The 21,603-nt window shown below is 49.4% G+C and overlaps 1 protein-coding gene across 3 annotated transcripts in view; it reads right to left on the reverse strand.

The window, feature by feature from the left end:
• The window catches only part of TSC22D3 (TSC22 domain family member 3), a 60,206-nt gene extending 39,301 nt beyond the window's left edge, over positions 1 to 20,905 (reverse strand). Inside the window, exons 1-2 of one of the 3 annotated variants that reach the window (XR_012493558.1) lie at positions 20,547 to 20,905; positions 19,524 to 19,946 (exon numbers count right to left, since the gene is read on the reverse strand). Coding sequence is in view for 2 of the 3 variants with exons in the window: in XM_019715202.2 (XP_019570761.1) it covers positions 19,524 to 19,946; positions 20,547 to 20,638 (515 nt within the window). In the remaining variant the exon portion in view is untranslated. Of the gene's footprint in view, positions 1 to 19,523; positions 19,947 to 20,198; positions 20,476 to 20,546 lie in introns of those variants that run through there. The other 2 variants (XM_019715202.2, XM_019715204.2) reach the window with 2 other exon arrangements.
• Positions 20,906 to 21,603: the final 698 nt, after the last annotated feature.

Consider the following 21,603-nt stretch of genomic DNA (forward strand, 5'->3'; position numbering starts at 1 on the left):
TTGCATAGGTCAGACGACTAGACCAGGCACAGTGATATAGCCATCAAGCCATGTTGAGGAGGGAGAAGGGAACCAAGATTCCCTGCTGACTCTCTGGCCCTGTGTCTCCCCAAATCAAAGTAGGTATCAGTGGACAGGCCCCTTAGACCTTCCTGGACAAGTCCATGGCATAATATGCATATGACACATTTCATAGACCCAGGAAGGACTTCTGTATGTCTGAAAACCAACTTCCAAGTATTTCTGGGTGGCTTTTCCACTTGTGAATTGTCTCTGGCAATGCTTGGGCTCAACTTAGCTTCTCCCTACATCCAGTTTTCCCTCCTGGTTTCCATATACTCTGGGATGCAAGCTCATTTTCCTATCAGTCCAAATAATTAGGAAGAAATAACTACTGAAAAATATTAGACCCATAGTGCAATTTCCAAGAGCTGTACATGATTTTAAAAATATTATCTTCTATTTTGATTACCCATGCAACATGTCCGATGTTCCCCGCAGCCACGTGAAATTCAACTATGATTATATTTGGTATCTGTGTGTGAGTGGATGATTTATTTTCGCAAGGACCTTCTTTTCTGTATGTTCGTCTTGGACTGCTGTCAAAGTCACCCCGCATGCCTGAGTACCCAGAGACTAGGCAGAAAGGATGGGGAACCTGGGATTTAGTGATGGCTATGGATAGCCCACAAAAGGGATAATGAATAAAGGAATAATCAAAATGTGACTCTATCCAGATACAAGAATGGGACTGTGTGGGTGAGTAGGGCGGCTGAAGACAGAGACTGCAGTGAACCGTTAGTACACAATTCAGTATCATTAAGGAACAAACATGATCCTGGGTGCTCTAAATAGGAAAAAGGCACATAGGAACTATGAGGTCATCTTCCGTCTCTATTCCATGGCCATCGGCCACTAATGAAACCCTACACTGCTCCAGTCTCCTATAAGACAGCTAGCTCAGGGTGTTAGGGCAGGTGATTGGGTCCAGTTAGCTTTGCTCCTTTCCTAACCTGCCATCTTGCGAATGTGTGTCACTGGTCAGAGGAGAGATTGCGGTGGTTGGCTGAATGCAAAGGTGTGCCTGCTCGTCTGGTGGGCAATTTGGAGATTGTCTAAAGGATGGAGAAAAATGGAAGCTGGTCCAAAGACTTTATTTTTTAAATCGATCTAGCTAATTTGGAAAAGAATGCTGACAAGGTATATAAATAAGCACTACCATTTAAGCATATTAAGTGGTGCACAAGAAGGCTAGAGGACAGGATTTAGGAGGAACAGTCTTAGAGAGCAGAGGTTGTTAAACATGGGCCTGTACAACCAAAAGGATGGTGTGGTATTTCCTTTCTTAGAGGTGTTGGAAGCTCAGCTGTCCCTGCTGGAGCCTTTTGCTAAAGACAGTTCCAGGGATACAACAATAGAGGAAAGTCACGCAAGGTTGCTGAGGCACAACCCAGCCGGAAGGCAGGAGACCAGACCCCAAACCTCTCTCACCTCCCTTGCTTCCTTTCAGGGCTTACCCTCATAACCTGCAAGGTGAGTCCTGGGAGGAAGCAAGACTAATGAACATGGCCTCTATCTCATGGCAGTGGAAGGAGGAAGTAGACCAAAGAGCCCATCACAAACTTTCAAAGGAAGTGGCAACCCTTCTATCCAGTGTGATTTTATACAGTTGTCCCACAAAATATGTCCGAATCTGTCTGGAAATTGGCCCAAGTTCATGTGAAATTACTTCAGTGACATTATTTCCTGCCCTTCTCCTGTGGTTTTGTGCACTCAGAGAAAGATTGTAACCTTTTTGACTTGCTTCCTGGAAATACCTCCTTACGTTGGAGTTGAATACGCCCATGAACAATGCTGAGAAGAAATCCGTGGAAGCTGGTGAGGACAGACAGCCCCACCACCCTTTCAGCGGCTGCTTCCCCATGTGCGCGGGAGTGTGGCAGAGACAGACAGTGGCCTGGAGCAAGGGAAAGGCCTGCTGCTAATCTGGAGTGTTGAGTGTCACGGGGGCAGAGCAGGACAACGGGGATATAAAAATAGCAGGGTGTCCTTACGCTTGCAATAGGGCTGTCAGAGGGGGCCTTCAAACTAGGCATACATGGATAAGCCGATCTCCAACCACACCATGCGGCCTCCATGACCCCCTGGCTCCTCTCGCCTGCCTCTGCTAACACGGTGGGGTCTATGGCCCCCATCCAGAGGTTTGCTGACCCCTGTCAAGATGTTGGCCATATATTAGTGCTGTCGGTAGGCTATTTATTTCCTATTTTCTCTAAAATAACTTAAAGCAGATTCACTTCTTAAAAATGTCTCCACCTTAGAAATATTTTTGAAATCACAGGGTGTATGGATTAGATACATTTTCCCCTAATACATGTTAAATAAATAAATAGCTATAAAAATAGAAAAACAAAGTTGGTCCACCTACCACCTAAAATCAGCTTGCACACCACCAGTGTATGTTTACCACGCTTAGGGAAACAGTGGTCTCTGTATAGTGCACGCAGATGGTCCCCAACTCCAACAAGCAGGGCTTTATTTCCTCCTCCAATGTAAAGCCGGCAGGGCTTTAGGCCGCCCGAATGGCTGGGATACCATCCTGAGCCTGCCTCTCTCGCCTTCCTCTCAGGGCTAGGGCCCTGGCCCTTATTATTTCCCTCCTTTCAGGTGCCAGCCCCAGCCAAGGCTGGAGTTTACAACAGAACACAGGGCCCTTATTCTCAGTCAAGTGCTCCTTCCCTCGAGCTATTTCCCCTGCTGAGAATTGCACACTAGACCTCACTTAACTCGGACAGTGCCCTCTGTGGAGTGGACTTCCTCCGCCTTGGCCCTAGGGCTTGCTTCGGCTGGAGTGCCCCCAGCCCACATCAGTAGCCCCAGCAACCTGCAGCAGCCGGGGGAGCCAGGATCACATGGGGCCCCTAGTTGGAACACAGACTTCCCTGGGAAGCCAGTGACCCCTGCCGGGTCCTTGAGCCTGATCCCCTGGTGGTCAGGAGACAAAGGAGGCCCTCAGCAGGAACACGCTAAGTGGGGGCAAAGCATTCTTCGAGGCAGAAAGACGTGTGCGATATTGGCTAAACCCAAGGACCATCCAACAATCAGGGCTGACCAACAAGGGAGCCAGCTTGCAAGCCCTCAAGCCAAGTGGGCGTGCCTAACCCCTGGGGATGCTTTAGAAGAGATTCCTGTGTCAGCTGGAGAGTTAAGGTCCTTCAGGGGCTTACATATGTTTGTTGTTGTTATTATAAATAGATAATCACCCCACCCTTCCCTCCACCCTCCTTAATCTCACCAGGCTGCTCTTGCTTTCAGAGTCTCTGGATACAAAGTTCTTAGAGGAGCAGAAAGGCTCCCAGCGAGTTGGGGCTGAGGCTGGGAGCTCCATGCACTGGGCTCTAGGAGCTCCCAAAGCCCCCTAGCTTCCACCACCACTAGGGAGACACCTTCTAGTCCATGGAACCCTCTGGGGAGAAGAGCATGCTAGGTGAGGATCCAAACTTTGCAATCTTTAAAGGACATATGTAGATTCTTATTTGTGTCCTTGTTTGTTTAGAGGTGTCAACTCTATTGGTGAGGGTGGTGGCACAGTCCAGCTCCCTCTTTCTTGTTGTCCTCCCCTCTTTTCCCCTCCCTTTCTCCCTTCATCTCCCCTTTCTGCAGCCTCTAAGGCGCCAAGGAGGACCGTAAGGGCTCGGTATAGTGCAGCCCTATTCCCTGAGGGAATTCTGAGATCTCTTTCAACCTTAGGAATCTATGATGGATTGAGTGGCAAGAAATGATTATTGAACAAACTGAGCTAAGAAGAAAGAGGGCTGGCAGCGAGGGAGTGGGGTGTGCGGTGGTCAGGGTGAGGGTGCTAGGGCAGCGGGAGGGTGTCTGGACAGGTGGAGGTGGTTCTTTTTCTAGTCACTCTCCCCACTGCAGTCTCCACAGTAGTGGAGACGATGGTGGGTACATGGTTGGCAGGGGACATTGAAGATGGTCTGCCACGTAGGGAACACCAAGTTCTTACGCATGGGATGGCAAGGAACTCTCTGGTTAGTGAAATGTTACCTACTATGGCTTATAGATGCTCACCATATAGCCCAGAGAAGGATGACCAACTCTGAAGAAATCTGAATGCCGTGAAATGCACCAAACACCAACACTCACCAAGCAGATTGGTTTTTGGTAGCTCCTCTGTGCATCAGTGGGGGGAGAGTAGCTATATATAGTAGCCACCAAATTCTCAAAGGTCCCCGCACTGAGTCATGCATTGGTGGGTTTGGTGAGAGAGGGGATTTACCAAGAAAGGAGGTTTCTAAGATAAGTGGCCAGTCTCATCCCTCTCAGGCTCTATTTTAGATCTGGACGTGAACATCCAAGATGTGAAAATGCCCCCAATTTGATTGAGAATTTCTGCAAAGACACACATGAAGAACTCAGAAAACACATTCTGGGTTAAATACCTGAGTTTTGAGGATGAAGGAGCCACTGGGAGACATTTGGTGGAAGGGCTCATTAGCAACTGTGCATTGACCACACCCCCAAACACCCTGGTTCTCCTCACTCCCTCATTCCAAGCCCATCATTCTTGAGTTTTGAACATTGACCCTAATGTTCCATTCAGCCTGGACTCCCTCTTGGGGTCATGACTTTTAGCACATTTACCACCTTCTCCTGTTTTTCCTGGTTCATGTGAACCCTCTCCCCCCCACCCCCACCATTCTAACAATCAGGGGTTTCAATGACTTTCCGTGCATCCCATCCACACAGGTGTGGTCTTCCAGAATTATCTGAGTTGGAAGAGACCTTAGAGACCATCTTGTCTGTCCCCTCCCCCATTTTGTAAGTAGGGAAAGCAGCCCACAGAAGGGCAGGGAGTTACTTACTCAAGCTCAAGCATCAGATTGGTGGCAAAGTCGGGACTCGAACCCAGATCTTCTGGATCCAAATCTGACCCACTTTCCACCACCTCGAGCTGTAGCTCCTCCAGGAACTGTGCCTCCTCCATGAGTTCAGAGTCCTCCCCAAGCTGGGGCTCCTCCACAAGCTGGGGCTCCTCCAGCCTTTCCCCCTTCATCTCACCACTGCCCAGGGAAGCCTTGATTGCCTGGCTGGGGCTGGTTCCCTTCTCTCTCTCTCTCTCTCTCTCTCTCTCTCTCTCTCTCTCTCTCCCCTTCCCTCCCCCTCCCCCTTTCCCTCTCCCTCTCCCTCTCCCTCTCTTTCTCCAGCGCTTTCTCTCCCTCTCCCTCTCTAGCTCTCTCTCTCCTCACTCTATAGCTGCCGGGCTAGGGCGGCAACAACTGAAAACTCTTTCCCAGGCTCGGAAGAAAAAGTGCTCAGGGAGTCCCGTGGCCAGCCTGGGCTGGCTCGGCTGTGGAGGCGGGAGGAAGTTCCCGGCTCTGAGCGCCTTGGGGGCTCCCAGGCTCTGAGGGAAGGCTGGAGCTCCTGGGGCGAACGCTGCCCTCCAGATCTTCTGCCGAGGCCGGGCCAGCTTCCTAAACTAACTCCCAGACTGAAGGGGAGGGCCGGATCCTCCGGGGGAGCCCAGACGGCGGCTCTGCCAGCCAGCCCCTGTGGTTGGAACTTTCAAAAAGACCAATGTTTCAGCAACTGATTTCTTTTCCAACCCGAAACAGCAGGCCTTTCTGTCCCCCTTGCATGACTGTGGCTGTGGCATGCAGCCCCAGCCTGAGCAGAAGCAGAATTCCAGGGCTGGGGCTCCATAACACCCAAACCACTGGTCAATTCCATTAAATAAAATCAAACAAAAAAACACCGTTTTTGGCATCAGGTGGACCCAAAGCTGGTCTCCTGGCATGGAGAAATTGTGTACCTACTGGGATGGGATGTGCACAGCTGTCTAGAGATGAGAAGTCAGAAGGCCATTGGATCAGAGAATCAGGAGATATGGTTTCTCTTTTTAGCTGGTCACTAATTGGCTGTTTGGTTTTGGGCATGTACCCACCCCACTCTGGGCCTCAGTTTCCTCGTCTGTAATGGGAGGGAGTCAGACTGAAGGCCTGCAAAAGCGCTACGAGTTCTGAGCCTCTGTGTATCCATTTAAGATGCACGTGGAGGCAGAAGGTGCAGGCAGCCAACACCAGGAGGGAGAAAGCTCCGGGTCTTGAAGAGGCAGCACCCAGCTCCACTGCGCTCTGGGATCCTTCTCCATTTGCTAGCTGTGCCAGCAGGATGACCTTGTGATTCTGTAGGTTTTGATGTCTGGTAAAAATTCCAAAGCTCCTGGCAGCTCGCCCCCGCACCCCCTTCCCCCCCCCCCCAGTGGAAGAAAACCTTCTCAGTCATATCTGAGTGTGAATGAAGAATGTTCAGAGAGCAAGCAAGCCTTGACAGGGAGAGAGCGGCCAGGCTGGGTGGCAGGTGTTAGCTGGCTCTGAGCAGGAGAGGGTTCCTGACTGATGGAGCAAGGGAAGGGTCAGTGAGGGCACTGGTGACAGAGGGAGGCAAGGCAAGTCAGGGAAGCTTTTGTTCTGGCTCCACATATGGCTTGCCTAAGATAACGAAGGCTTCCGTCTTACTGAGCGCTTCCTGGGAGCGTCCTCTCACTTAACCTTCACAACCACACTTCCCCCATTTTCTAGATGAAGAAGCTGAGGTCCAGAGTTGTCACTAGCCAAGTCAGAGAGTCTGTCAGTGGTAGGCCCTGCGCCTCACGAACGAACACACGGTGGCTAATGTCTTTCTCTGCTCCTCAGCGGCCCCTCCAGGGCCTTCGGAAAGCAGAGAAGCCCCTCCCAGCTCCCTCACAAGTGCCAGCACCTCCCAATCCCGCTCTAGGCTCCTGGCTTCCCAGCATTCAACAGTCCAGTGCACACCTTGCCGCGAATGCTAGAACATGCTAGCAAAGCCTCCCACATTTGAATAGGAGACAGAAGACACAGCATTTTGGAGACATGGTTGTTTCTGGGGGCCAGTTTCAAGTATAATTTCTGGTGCATTAGTTCTTGATTCTCTTCACTGACCTTCACCCTGTTCATCTGGCAAATGATGAGTTCTTCAGCCTTCCTGATCCTGATTTTCAGCTGATAGGCCATTATGGGCCTTAGCGAATCACTCTGCCTAAATCAAGGCTGCTTGATCTTGGCAATGAGAACATTTCCTTGGGGGTTTGCTGCTATCCGAGTGCCTCAGTGAGCCGGACGGGCTTCAAAATCCACATGTTGGGGCATTAATAGTGACTGGGTCCATTTTCCCTTCCTTCGCTATGGATTTGGGGCAAGAATTCCCCCCAGAGGGGCACATGCAGTGCCCATGGTTTTAACAAGGTGACTTCTTTTCTTTTTGAGGATTTTGTCACCCGGGGGAAGCCCCCTTAGCGTATATTGTCGCAGCTTCCTGCAACTTTCCTTCATTACAATGTATTGCAATGATATGATTATTTGTGTGCTGATTATTTGACATCTGTCTCCACCACTAGAGTGTAAGTTTCCTGCCTCAGGATCCTGCCTGGTTTGTTGACTGACACTGTAGCTCCTTTGTCTGACGTTTGCTGTGTACATGAAAGGAGAGATCCTCCTCCTCTCCAAGTACCTGGGGGGGGGCAGTTTTACTCCAGTGCCCCCAGGGTGCTCCCCAAAATTGTTCAACTGTGGAAGGTGGGTGCCCCACTAAGGCTAATTTGGCCAGGAAATGAGAAGGGAGAAGGATGCGGGAACGGACCCTACCAGCTCCTTAGTCGTAACCTCCAATGGAATTTCATAGACACTTTTATCAGGAAAGTATTTTCATGAAAACACTTTCATCTACACATATCACACATGCACTTTCCTTTTCCTTAGGAAGCACCTGCTTCTGACTCCTTTGCTTTCCCCACCTGTCTGTCTCCTTCTGTCCATGGTCCTTATAACCAGCCCGCTCACAGTTTTATCCAGTTCTTTATTGCTACTATCACCACCTTCCCCATATTTATAAATTCATATAACATCCCATGGTAATTTTATCTAGCTTCTCTGAATGCTTGCAGTCAGGAAGTACTTTCGGCTATCTAATCTCAATTCTTCATGCTACAGTAGAGGCCTGTTTCCTCTTGTTCTGTTCCTAGTGTGGTTTGGAAACAGCTAGTCACCATCTCTGAGTTGTGACTTTTCTTATATTTGAAGCTCAACCTCTCTTTTCTCTCTCTACCACCCTCCACTCCACCTTTGAACTCGTCTTAGATCACTCATCTTAGTTCCTACAGCTTGGCCCCACAGCCCTCTGAAGTCCCAGGTTTCCCTCCTGTTGGCTAAAGAAGTCTTATCAGCCTTATCTGGACCCTATACAATCAGACTCCCTTGGAGCACGCTGAGCGCTCAGCTGTCACTTGCCTTGACATTGTGTGGAATTTTCCCTCTGCCATGAAAGCTCTTTGGAGCCCCTCGATCAATTTCTTTGCCCCTCTCAGAGGTGTAGCCTCCCTTCCCTTCTGCACTCAGGCTGTTTTTCAGACAAATATCTGACATTTGAAGACCAGAAAATTTACACCTAGAGCCTCAGAAAGGCGTGCAGCCCAAAGCACTGTCCCCACTGCCTCTGTACAATGAGAAACATTCATAGTAACTTAGAAGGAGGCCTGCAAAGGGCAAAGAAAGCCCAGACGACCCTCCCCTTTCTTTTTCCTTTACAGTAAATAATTTACAAAAACAACCCCCCCCCCCCCCCCCGCTATACCCACTTTATCACCAGTTCCCAGGGCCAGTCTTTACACATTTCCATACTGTCATGGACTATTTTTAGCAAAGGATTAAGTACTAGTTGCCCTGTGGGCTTGAAACTCATTTCTTCCTCTTGTCAGAATATTGTCAGCCCTCTACTTTTTGACCTGCTGGCCACAAAGATATTATCATGGGTGTGAGCAGCTACCTACATGATATGATTTCAGGGGATCTTTTGAAACTCCTCTGTCTAAAAATGTCTCATTTGGCCTGGGTCTGATGATTAGAATTTCAGCATTCGAGATTCATTTCTTTAGCTCAAGTATCACTTCCTCAGGAAGGCTTGCCTGATCCTTTGTTATGCTCTCTGACACAAGCTCATTCCTTTTCCCTCTTGGCACTTAGTTTGAAATTACACATTCATTAGTGTGACTATTTGGTTAATGTCCATCTCCCCCACTCCACTGACTATTCCATGATGGCTGTGACCGTGCCTTTTGTGAGTTTCCCATTCTATTCCCAGTGTCTAACACTGAGCCTGGCACATGGAAGGTGTGCAAGATTTGTTGTTGACTGAATCTGTTCGTGAACTTAAGTGTGAATTCTCCAGAGCACCGGTGGGAAACGGATGCGCAGGATAGTACCTGTGGGAAAGGGCCCCGGAAAGCCAAGGTGCACTGCTGAGCATAAGCAACACCCTCCTTCCTAAGGTGACCTGAGGCTGGTTCCTTTTCCTACCCCAGTTCCCTCTCCTTTCCTGTCTTCTTGAGGCTTCCCTTGTTGCTCAGCCCTGCTCCAGGGCCTTCATTTATTGGGCATCTGGGATAAAAGGGTTTGACCCACGTGCGAACAAGGCTAAAATGACACCCTGAGGGGCCACCAGCAACTTTTTTTCCAGAGAGACTTGGGCAAATGGTATATACAAAAAAAAATGTGTACACATTTTAAGAAAGGAAAACTGTATTAAAATTGTAATACTCAATACATATTGATAACAAAAGATGAATACAAGTCACTTTGACTTCTGCAATAACAAGAGGTGCTCAAAGTGGTTACCATCAGCGTAATTTTAATACAGTTTTTTTCCTTTCTTAAAATGTGTATACATTTTTTTGGCACCATCTGTATATTCTCATGGGAGCACCGTGATACCCCACCGGAGTTACCCACCTCAAAAGGGCCCTAGTAGAGACTGAGGCCAGAGGTGCACAGGTATGAAGCCATATCCCAGGCTCCTCTGGTGCCAGCCCCAGACTGCACTACCAAGCTCAACCCTCCCGGTCCCAGTGGGCTTTCTCCAGGCACCAAGGGAGGTGCCTTCCTGCTCCCAGGTCCTGAAAGGCCTCCATCCATCCAGGGCTAGCCCGGGTCCTTAAGCAGAGACTGCTAGGGGCCAGCTTGCTCCGAGTCTGAGATGGGCATGGGAAGAGGGCCAGAGTGGGCCTTTTTCTCATTCCTGAACCTTGGTGACTCTGAGTTCCAGCCCAGAAAAAATGGAAAGTATTCCTCGCTATCCCCACCCAAGGCCAGCCCCTTTCTACCCATGAGCCCCACTGGATGGCAAGGTCCCCCTCCCCTCTCCTGACCAGAAAGCCTGCAGCCACTTACCACAATGCCAAAGCCAACCCATTCTTTAAGGCTCTGCTAGAAGCTGCCACCATAAAGAGACTCTCCCTTCCTAGTTTGCTTTGGCACTGCCCACGCTCTGGCCCAGCAGACCCCAGGCACCATAAGCTTGAAGCTTTTCCCTCAAGGAGCAAGAGCCCCAGGGGCACTACTTTGTTCCCCACCTGCCATGGGTAGAGCTGCTCCCCTCCCCTGGCTACACTCTCAGCTCCCCACGGCCCTGTCCTAGTCTCTGCCACCTCCCGTGTCCTCTACCATGCTCAGCAGGGAGGCCTTCGATAAATCCATAGTAAGTACTCAATAAATTGCAGGCCCTTGGTCAAATAGGAGGGATGGACTCACTGAAGTGCTTGGTCACTCAGTACAAGGCTGAATGAGGTGCTGCCATCATTCATTTGCTGTGCACCTGAGCAGGCAGAGTATGTTGCCTTAACACTGAGCAGGGTTTTTTTTCTATTCTTTTTTTCCCTGTTTGTTTCTTTTTTCACTCGGCACTGACTATGAACTGAAAGAGCAAGGAGGATAGGGAGAAGTGAGTGGCTGGAAGCCTGGGAGAGGTCTTGAGGAAGGGAAATGCTGCATTTCCACCTCAGGCCCCCGGTATTGACCGAATTCTGGCTGTGAGCAAGGGGACTTGGGAAGCCCAGCTCTCTCAAGCACTGAGATGATGGTCTTGAACTTGTCTGAGGATGAATGTGTCTGAGCTTTGGATGCAACCAGACCTACTGGTTATCCCCACGCTACTTTTTTTTTTTTTTTTTTTTTACTTTATTTCCTGTTTCTTCTTTCTCTGCCTGGAGAGCAGCATCCCGAGCCACCCTCAGCCTGTGAGGCATTTACCCGCCAGCAAACAATGGGACAGGCTGGGTAAAGGCAAGGGAAGGCACGAAGAGGACCTACTGGTTTAGTCACAAACTTTGAGCCAATGGAATATTAGATTCATGGGGCTATTCTGTGATAGTCAAATGAGCTTATTAGAAAAACATGTCATAGAATCCAGGCAGCCTGACTTCACTGGGGGCTCAGTTGTACCAAGGCAGTAATGTAATTTAATGAATAGGCCAGGAAGACAGCTGAGAATCATCGAGAATTCAGGCCGGCCTGGGAACTTGGAGACTTCATGGAGAATGGGCTGGGAACTGGCTCTTTTAGGGCCTTCTTTAAACAGCTCCTCCAGCTTCCAATAAACCCTTCTGCCTGGGGTCCCCAGAGTAGTTCCTGAACCAACAAGCAGATAAAAAAGGAAGAGGGACTTCTGAGACCTGTTCTGTACCTCCCCGAGGCAGCAGGTTGTCCGTTTAGCAAGGTACATCAGCCGATAGCAGGGGGCTCCCTCCCCCGACAAGCCCTAAACCACACTCAGCCCACAGCAGCTCACCTGCCTGCCTACATTTACTGCTGACTGTGGGAGTTCCAGGGGGATCACCTTTGCAGCCTAGTACTTGTCTCTGAGCAGACTGCTTGCCTGACACTAGGGAGAGCAGGCTTTTCCTTTGGGAGTATGATGAGCTCAATTTAGACCCCCAGCAGGCTTCTGAATCCTGGCCCCAGAGAGGCCTGCCACTGAACAAGCAGAAGCTTGATGCTTCAGTAACCTATCTCTGTTACATAAGGCACTGTGCGCGATATGAGTCAGAGCCCTCAGGCTGGCCTAGGCCCAGTCTAGTCTGGGAGTGAGGTTAAATGGGAGGTGTGTGTGTGTGTGTGCGTGGGGGGGTGGGGTGTAAGCCAGGAAGGAGCCGCTGGAACCATCTCCCTTCCTCTCACTTCTCACCCACTTCCTCAGGGATAACTGTAGCCAATCACTGGCCTAGAGAGCTCAGGGGAAATCCCAAATCCCGGCCAGACCCCTAAGCTGTGAGCAGCTGCTCTCCATCTCCCCTGAAGAGAAGACAAGAGGAAGCGAGGTGAATACCCAAGGCTGTTCGTGAGTAAATTCTTCCTTCGAGGAAGGATGGGGTATGTCCCTGTGGTGCTCTGTCCACAGGCAAGGGCCTGATTTCAGGCTGGGCCTATTTGAAGCAAGTGGCTCCCAGGGGAGGAAGGCTGATAGCGTGCCTGGGGCATCAATGACCAAACAGGCTTCCAGCTCTTGTTTCCCCTTAGGCTAGTGTCTGCACAATGGAAAGCTTCCCATTCAGTCTCCTGTGCTGGCGGTGATCTCACACCTCTTACACTGTTTCCAAAAGAGCGATAGCTACTTTGGGGCAGGGATTCCCAGCTAGAAGGTAGAAGTGAATTAGTCTTGCCTGCTGATAAGATTCTCTCCTGCTTGAGTCCAGATTTGCAAAAGCTTGCTTTCTACTCTCACAGACCCCCATCTCATCCCCACCCAGACGCCTTAACTAAGCTCGACAATGGCCTCCAACAGCCATTTTCCCTACCCTGCCTCCTTACCTAACCTGCTTTGAGACTTGAGATCTAGCCTTCTGACCTTCACAAGGTTCCCATTAGTCCATGGGGTTGTGTAGAGGGCCTGCTCTGAAAAAGCTGCGACACACAGTGAAGCCGTAACCCTTCTCCCATTATTGCAAGTATTGGGACAGCACAGCATGTCTTGGGCCATTATTGCTCTCTTCATCTAAAAGGGACATTTTGTCTTTTTGACCCCTGTGGTCATGGAATGCTCTCCCTTGAGTGCACCAAGCACACAGAGTGCCCCACCAAATGGCCCCAAGCTTCAGTCCCACTCAGCGTGTTGGCTTCTCTGGGGCTCAAGAGGCTATATTGCATGAGACCAACCACTTAGTTATGTAAACTCAGCCAGCCATTGCCGATCACGGCTTTGTAGTTATATTGAGGGATGTCTTACATAAGAGGAGAAAGTTCAGGTAGAAGCAGAATTGCGATGAGCAAACACAGCACAACGGCCACCACCAGGTGCAGACATGACCACCCTCATTCCTCCCAACCAGCCCAGAACGTGGGGGCAAGGGCTCTGCTGAGCTCCATCACTCAGGGGACCCAGAGACCCTAGCAGTCATGGCCAGACACATCCATCTCCATTGACTCAGACTCCCTGGCCTTCAGGACCTGTTCTGGAAAGGAGCCAACGCTCTACCTGGAATTGAGAGTTTGTTAGTTTATCTGGAAGTGCAAATATAAGCAAGAGTGTTAACCTTCTCTTCAGGAGGAGAGGGAAAATAAGGTCACCCTGGAAAGAGTTATTTTCTGAGGTGTGGACTCACATGGGTCCACTCCTGGCAAACTGGAGAAGCAGGTAAAAGTCATGCTCTGGTCCTGCCACTTTTCTTTAAGAGCATGAACCTTCCACCAAGGCCTCCCAAGCTCTCATGCTGTCCAGAGCCCCATACTGCAGCAGGCCTTTCATGGACTATAGCCTCGATCCCTACCTCTCGTCTCCAAACTTGGCTTTCCCCCGTCCCATTCCCAGAGAACCCTACTCCCTGTGAGCTGTCACCATGAATGAAGGATGAACAAATCCACACAAAGCAGTCAATGATGAGTAAAGATGTCACTCGTTAGTCCTTTAAAAAGTGAGCCCTGGGACACAAACCAGGGTAGACCCTGGTCATTCATGAGAGAGACATACTAAGAATTTTGCCTGTCCCTTATTCATGAGCATCCAGAAAACACATCATTTCTCCCATAAAACTTGTATTTCCATCACTTTGTTAAACTTCTTAGCTCTCTTTACATTATAATCACTGGCACCAGCAGCTGACTCAGGTAGGGGGGCGTTCTCCTCAAAGAAACAGACATTTGCTCCTTTCATGAGTTACTATATTTCTATGGACTGACTATGACCAGAGGACCACAAAATTGGGTTGAAAAGTAGGTGCTGGGCAATTCCAGTCCTAGGAAGAGACCCAAAAGAATCGAAAGAAGGGACTCCAAAAGATAATTGTACACCAATGTTCATAGCAGCATTCCTCACCAAAGCCAACAGGTGGAAATAACCCAAGTGTCCATGGAAGAATGAATGGATAAACAAAATGTAGAATATCTATACACTCGAATATTATTCAGTCATAAAAAGAAATGAAGCACTGACACATGCTACAACATGGACGAACCTTTAAAACATGATGCTAAGTGAAAGAAGCCAGATACAAAAGGCCACATATAATATGATTCTACTTATATGAAATAACTAGAATAGGCAAATTCAGAGACAGAAAATAGACTAGAGATTATCAGGGGCTGGGGCCAGGGGAGAAGGGGGAGGTTATTGTTTAATAGCTACAGAGTTTCTGTTTGGGATGATGGCGAAGTTCTGGAATTGGATAGTGGTGATGATTGCACAACACTGTGAGTGTACCTAATGCCACGGAATGATATACTTAGCATGGTTAGAGTGACACATTTTGTTATATACAATTTACTGCTCTCTGTATAATATATGCATATGTATACACAGATAGTTTATATACATTATATATATATATATATGGTAGGTGTGCTGGTGGAGCACTAGAGTCACTCATAGGCCGCTTAGCACATAGAATTCCCATCTGTGCCTTAGCAAAAAGACAGTTTCTTTTATATCGAGATTCTGATGAGGTATCCAAACCAGGAATGTTAAGTTGCAAATGCATTTGTGTTTTTAATAGGAAATGTGCCTTAATCTAAGAGTGCCTATTCTTTGTCAGACCACTAAGCACTCAGGAAATAGTTATTTTAAATTACCTTGGGCTAGGGAAGAACTTTTGAAGCTTGATACCAAAAGCAAAAATCACAAAGGCAAAGAAAGGCAGGCTTAACCACACAGAAACTCAAAACCTCTCAACAGCAAAGAACTCCATCGTCAAAATCAAATGTCAAATTAGTTGACAAAGGGTTGCAATCTCTAATTCAGGGTTTCTCACGGTGTGGTCCACATACCACTGTGCTATGGGAGAGGCGTTTTAGATGGTACCTGGACAGAGAACTGAATCCTAGAGTATGAATTTAGGCACGAAAGCAGGCAGGCGGGAGAGTAGTTTTGCCCCTCAAGTCACACCATGTAAGTGGCTACGTCCTCAGAAGTCAGGTCCAGGAATATACATTTATGAAATCATGAATTCTAAGACTCACTTAGAGAAGCACGAATATTTATTTATGCAATAAATTTTTCTTGGAAACTTGATCTCTCCCCTTACTACTATATATCAACCCAACAGGGAAGGTTAAATGAATCTAGCACACATAAAACAATTAGAAATCTTTGCTATTGTTATTTTCTGAGCATCTAAGTGTGGGAACTAGTTGGTGCCAGTTGAGAAGCTTAAAGGTAGGCTCCGAGGGCTTTTAGAGCTGAAAGGGAGCTCCAATTCCGAATATCTCAGACTATCCTGGGCAGGTGTGCTCAGGGACCAAAGGCAGGATAGAGCTGATTAAGAAGTTAAGGGGGGTGGGGGTGGGAGATGAGGGTAAAGGGATCAAATATATGGTGATGGAAGGAGAACTGACTCTGGGTGATGAACACACAATGGGATTTATAGATGATGTAATACAGAATTGTACACCTGAAATCTATGTAATTTTACTAACAATTGTCATCCCAATAATAATAAAAAAAAGTTTTAAAAAAAGAAGTTTTGGATAAAATCTTAGAAATAAATTTGAGGTTACAACAACAACAGAATACGGCAAAAGCTCCCCTTTCCGCTTGCTACACCGTACTGATCAGAGAATTAAGGCCCCTCAAATTTCACCTTTGCCAGTTCTTTTCATAGGCTACATTTACATTGGAAGTTTTAGCTGTTTGCCCAGCATATTTTATTTGCCGCCTAAATTTTCCAGTTTTAGAAGTATATTCAAATGATAAGGTGGAGACCCTAATAATAGGGTGACAAAGTATCCCCGTTTCCCGGGGCTGTTCAAGTTTGAGCATCAAAAGGCCTGTGTCCCTAAACAGGATACTTGGTCACCCTACCTAATAAGCACATTTTAACCATTTGGTTAGTCTCTTGGCTAATATTTACCTCTGCTTAACAATTCTTTCTTAATAGACAAGTCTTTAGTGTCTGACTGATCTTTAGAGTTTTGCTCTGCTTTTCGTTGTGAGGCATTGGGCAAGTTCCTTAATTTTCCCAAGCCTCAATTTCCTTCATTATAAAATGAAGAAGGGTGACAATAGCACCCATTTCATTGTGTTGGTATAAATATTAAATGAAATCATGCAGACATAATGCTTAGTGCATACTGCAAATGCCCAGTAAGTGTTAGCTATTAATCTATTATAGTTACTAGTTACCTAACATAAGATCGAAGGGATGGTGTTCAAAACACACCTCCCAATTGTTTAGCGACACCATTTACATACCAACAAGCTGCACACCCCTTCCCGATTCGCGTGCATATACACAGCACTAAGCATCAGGACTTCTTCCAGGCTATTAGAGTTACACATGTGATTCAAACCGAAAACAAAATCACATTTAAATCTTAATAAGGATTTCCCAAGACTAGTTTAAAGTTGTAAAATCTTTACATTTTATAATTGTTACACTAACGATTAAGCAGTCATCTAACCAAAACCAAACCAAACCAAAATCCTTTATTGAGTAATGGCTGTATAACTGGAAATCCAGGGAAAACCAAGTGAGTATAAAACACAACCCTACCCTCAAATTGCTTATATTCTGTGTTCCAAGGACACCAAGAGCTAAGTTTGGAGGGAGGGACAGGTCAAAGCAGACAAACCAGATAGAAATCAAGAATGTGCCCTGCCCTTCCCTCCCAAGAATATAGTAGCTCTTCCAGTAGGGAAATGGGCTGCAATTGGGCTGCGGGGGGGGGGGGGGGCCTGGAAAGCCAAGGAGAGTCTCTTTTCCGGGAGAAGAGGTGGCCTTCAAAGTAGACAAATTAAAAGAAAAAGACACCCAAGCAGGAATTTGAAATATCACATCATTAAATAGAATAGAAGTAAAAATGATGGCATTTAAAATGTCAAATCATTAAATGGAACAGAAGTAAAACTGATGGCTTAGGTATAAAGATAGAAACCCAGGGAATAAATGAAGAAAGAGGAAATTTTCACTCAGGAGAAGACTGTCCAGCTTAGATACTGGAGAAGTGCCGTGACCAAGCAATAACAGTCTCCTACTATTACTAAGGAGCATGTCGCTCTGGGCAAATCCTAAACCAAATTCAGAATCCCCAATCCCTAAGGTCCTAGTTGCCAAGAAAAAACTGCAAGAATGCTTCATCTTGCTAGAACTGGAAGGCTATCACCACAGGACCCTGTCACTCCCCAGCCTCAAGGAAGGGCTTGCTGTTCACTGCTTAGCTATTTGGAACCAACCAAGAGTCGCTATGATCCCAGGAGGCAGGGTGCTCAGGTTCATTCACCTTCCCAATAGTTCGCCCTGCTCCCTCCACCAGTGCCCCCATCCCTACTCTGTAGCATTTCTAGGCATTGCGAAGAACCAAGCATCAATAAACAGGTGTCAATGGACCAGGTGACAAAGGAGGTCTTTCTGTTCAAGAAACCCAGACAACCAGAAAGCCTCCCAAGGTGTGGCACAAGAGAACACTTTGATCTTCAGCTCTCAGCCTCACACCTCACTCACCTAGATCTGACTTTCGAAGGCCCAGAGCCTAGGAACCAAGCTGGGGAAGTGTCCCCTCTTACACATCATCAAGGACATTTGGGGCAGTTTCTCTCCCAGTTGAAAGAGTGCAAATGTGACAGGTGCTGTTTCCAAGTGTCTCTGCCAAGCCACCCCTCCCCCCCACACACACCCCGCTTCTCTCCTACCAAGCCCAGCTGGATTGTTAGGAGCCTGTCGGGGCTTTTGCTCGGCAGGGTTACAGCATCTGTGGTCTGAATACACTTGTAGTAATCTTTCACCAGAAATGAAGATTCCTTAGAAATCTGTTCATACGCGGCCTGGTTTCTTTGAGAAAATGAGATAAATTGATGCCTAAAGTGAAATAATAGATGAGAAAGGGCTTTGATGGCATTGAAAATGCCTGAGAAATACAACTTGTTATGATAATGCTAAAAAGTCAGCAGCCCTGCTGCCCCTCCTGGAACTTCTGGAGCTGAGGAGGCAAACAGTCTGAGCACTGACTGAGGGTAGTTCCTGCCTATCTCGATAGCCTTCAAAATGTTCTATTGGTGCCTCTCTGAAAAGCCGTCCAATTATTCAAATATTCTACATGTGCTCACAATTTCTTATTAGCTTGTCTGAGCACACACCACCTGCCCATGACCTGGAATCTCAGAACCAGAAGGAACCTTAGAGACCAGAGAGGTCAGGTGACTTGCTGAGGCTCACACAGTGAGGTAGAGCCATGACTTGTACTCCACACACTCCAGGTCTCCCACAGCAGGGTTCTCTTTTTTGTATATAACCTGCATCTTTGAGAAAAAATAAAATCCACCCTGTCCACACACATGCACGCACGCTGGTGCCCTGTTCCAATGGCTCCAAGAACACCAAACTCACAGGGGGGTGGCTGGCTTTCCTGAAGTTGTCTCCTTTGCCTCAAAATGGCCACAGTTGTCCCACCAAAGACTAGCTCTTACCAAAGTGTCTCAGACTAGAGGACAGCAGCCACTTTGGGGCTTCCCACTATGTTTCTCCCCTCCCTTCTCCTGTCCTTGCCCTTCAGCAGGATTTCTAGAAAGTCTGAACACACACGTGTGATGACATGGATTCATCCACTCTCTCATCCTAGGAAGTTCTCTGAGGTTGCTTTTAGCCATCATCGGAAATTGAAGGCTGTGATCCATAGAGGGGGTGGGGGTCCTCCCATCCAGAGTCCCAAAGAATTCTCACCGGTCTCTTAATTTTTCTTGTTCCCCAGCCTCCCACACGTCAGCAGCTGTTTCATTTGTCTTGACATTTTGCTTGTCCTCACTGTCAGTCAGGGCCACTCAGTAATTTAGACGCCCTTGCAGTTTCAGTCAGAGTTTGCATAGGTAGTTAGAAATGGGCTTCTGAGAACGCTGGGACCCAGATCCCAAGAGCATCCCCCCGCAGAATCTCCAAAGTGATGGCGGAATTTGTGCATTGGAGGAAGGGGTGCCGCCAGCGACCCCAGACCATCCAGGACTCTGGTTACCTTCTAGACTCCAGCACCTCCCTAGGAAAGCCTCTGCAGGAACCCTTCAAAACAGAGCTCCCACCTGCCAGGAGTCCCCTCAACCCCATAAGGATCCTGGGGAGCTTTGGGGTCCAGTCACAGCAACCTGTGAGCCCGACCTCCCCAGTGTCCCAGTGGCCCCTTCTGTCAGGTGAGAGTCCAGCAGAGGCTGGTGCGACACCAGACGCGCGCCCACCCATCTGGCCGGCCACCCACCTGTGGAAGAAGAGCAGGATGGACAGCATGGTCTGGTCGATGTTGCGGTTGCAGATGCCCTCGTTGAGCAGGTAGCAGGGGTCCCGCAGCACCGGCTCTAGCGAATCCTGCCGCATTATGCTGTTGAGCTTGTCGGTGTTGAGGTTCTCGAAGATCAGCTTCTCTTGCAACTGCCGAAAGTTGCTCACGGTAGGGCTGCCGGGGTTGTTGTTCTCCCCGCTGCTGTCTCCCAGCCCGCTCCGGTGGGCCAGGTCCAGACAACAGTTGCAGCAGTCGAGACCGACAGGTGAGCGGCAGTCGGTCTTGGGCCGGGCCATCTTCTCAGGCTCGGGGGAAGCCTGACCTGCCAGGTCGGGGGCGGCTGGCAGGTGCGCGCCCGCCGGGCTGTCCTGAGGGGACTCCAGGGTGTCTGGAAAAGACAAGCTGCGAGAAGAGTTGGAAATTAGCGCCTCCAGCCAACCACCCTCGGATCGGCCCCCTTCTGGCTGTGCTGCTCTGGGTACGAACAGAAACAGCTGGATAAACAGTTCGGAGCGGATCCTTGGGGCTCACTTCCTTCTCTTCCTCCTCCTCCTTTTCCCCCTTCACTAGAGGCCCGGGCCGTCCTCCGAGGTGCCGCACGCGGCCCCAACGTTGTCCCAAGTTTCCCAAGTGTGATCGGGGCTCGGGGCGGACCTGTGGCAGCAGGAAGGGCGGGCAGCACGGCCGAGGGAAAGTCGAGGCGCGCCCTCGTCGTTCCCTCCTCCTTGATCCCTCCCTCCCTGGCTCGCTGGCTCGCCCTCTCTCGGGTTCCCCTGGGCTGTGCCGGCTGAACAGTGGCAGGAGCGGAGCGCGAGTGAGCCAGAGAACGAGCTGCACGCCCAGCAGCCCGCACGGGGCCGTGACAGCCAGTAAATTACCCCCGGGGGGGCGGCAGAGACTGCTCCTGCGCCGCTATCCCGGCGGGCTCCGGCCCCACGGCCTGCCCCCAACCCCCAGCCCCGCCTCACCCACACGCCCTCACACCCACACGGTGGCTCACACCTTCGCCCGCTCTCCGGGGAGCCCGGCCCCGCTCTCCCTCCCACCGGGCGCCCAGCGCCTGGGCTCGGGTTCTCTCGCCGTTCACGGCGCATCCTCCGCCAGAAATCTACCAACCGCCGGACTGGGGCCGCTGCGCCGCCCCGCTCTCGAGCTCGGCGGGAGGGCAAATGTCCCTCGTCCCACCGCGGACGGGTCCCCCTACAGGAGAGACGCCGCCCTCGAGAGCCCGTCTAGTTACAGTCTTAACACCGCCGCCCTCCACAAGTCTCTTTTCGGCGGTTGCGAAGCAAAAGCCTGGTTTTGAAGGGTGAAGGAAACGGCTGCCCCTGAAGAGAGTCTGAGCGTGCCAGGCACACATCAGGAGGACCCAATAAACGCCTCAAACAAAACTCACAGAAGCACGCTCAAACTCTCCTCGGTTTTTGGCCCTTTCTTCTCACTTCACTTATGTCCGCCCCCCCCCCCCCCACCACACTCGCTCTCTCCTCTCTTCCCTGAACCCCAACGGCGATCTCCGTCCTAGCTTCCGGGAATGCCAGCTCCCCCGGCCGGCTCCCCGCTGCCCGGCCCCTTCTCCCTCCCTCGCTCTTCTCTCTTCCCCATTCGCCCCCTTCCCCCGGCCCCGCTCCCTTCCCTCTGCTCTTCTTATCCCCGTCTTTCTTCTCTCTCTCTCTCTCTCTTTACCCGTTTCGCTCTTCCCTTTCTTTTTCGCCCCCTTTCTTTCCTTATTTCTTTTTCTCCTTTTCCGTATTTCCTCATCTACCCCTTCTCGCGCCGGTTCTTTTTCTCTCCTCAAGGTCTTCCCCCTTCGTTTCCCTCATTTTATTTTCCCCTCGCTTTCCTCACCTCAGCACTCCCTCTTTCTCCTCAGTTTTGTCCATTTCTCCTCACTTGATTTTAGCTTCCCCTACTTTCCCAAACTTGCTCTTTCTTTTCTGACCCTTACCCTCTCAAGACACGTAGTGACGCGATTTGTGAGCACTGGGGGGTGTCGAGAAACTGCCGGTTGTGGCTAGAGCTGAGGTAAGGTGAAAGGGCAGATTTGCGGAGAGCGAGG

The sequence above is a fragment of the Rhinolophus sinicus genome, chromosome X (assembly GCF_036562045.2).
Source record: "Rhinolophus sinicus isolate RSC01 chromosome X, ASM3656204v1, whole genome shotgun sequence".
NCBI lineage: Eukaryota > Metazoa > Chordata > Mammalia > Chiroptera > Rhinolophidae > Rhinolophus > Rhinolophus sinicus.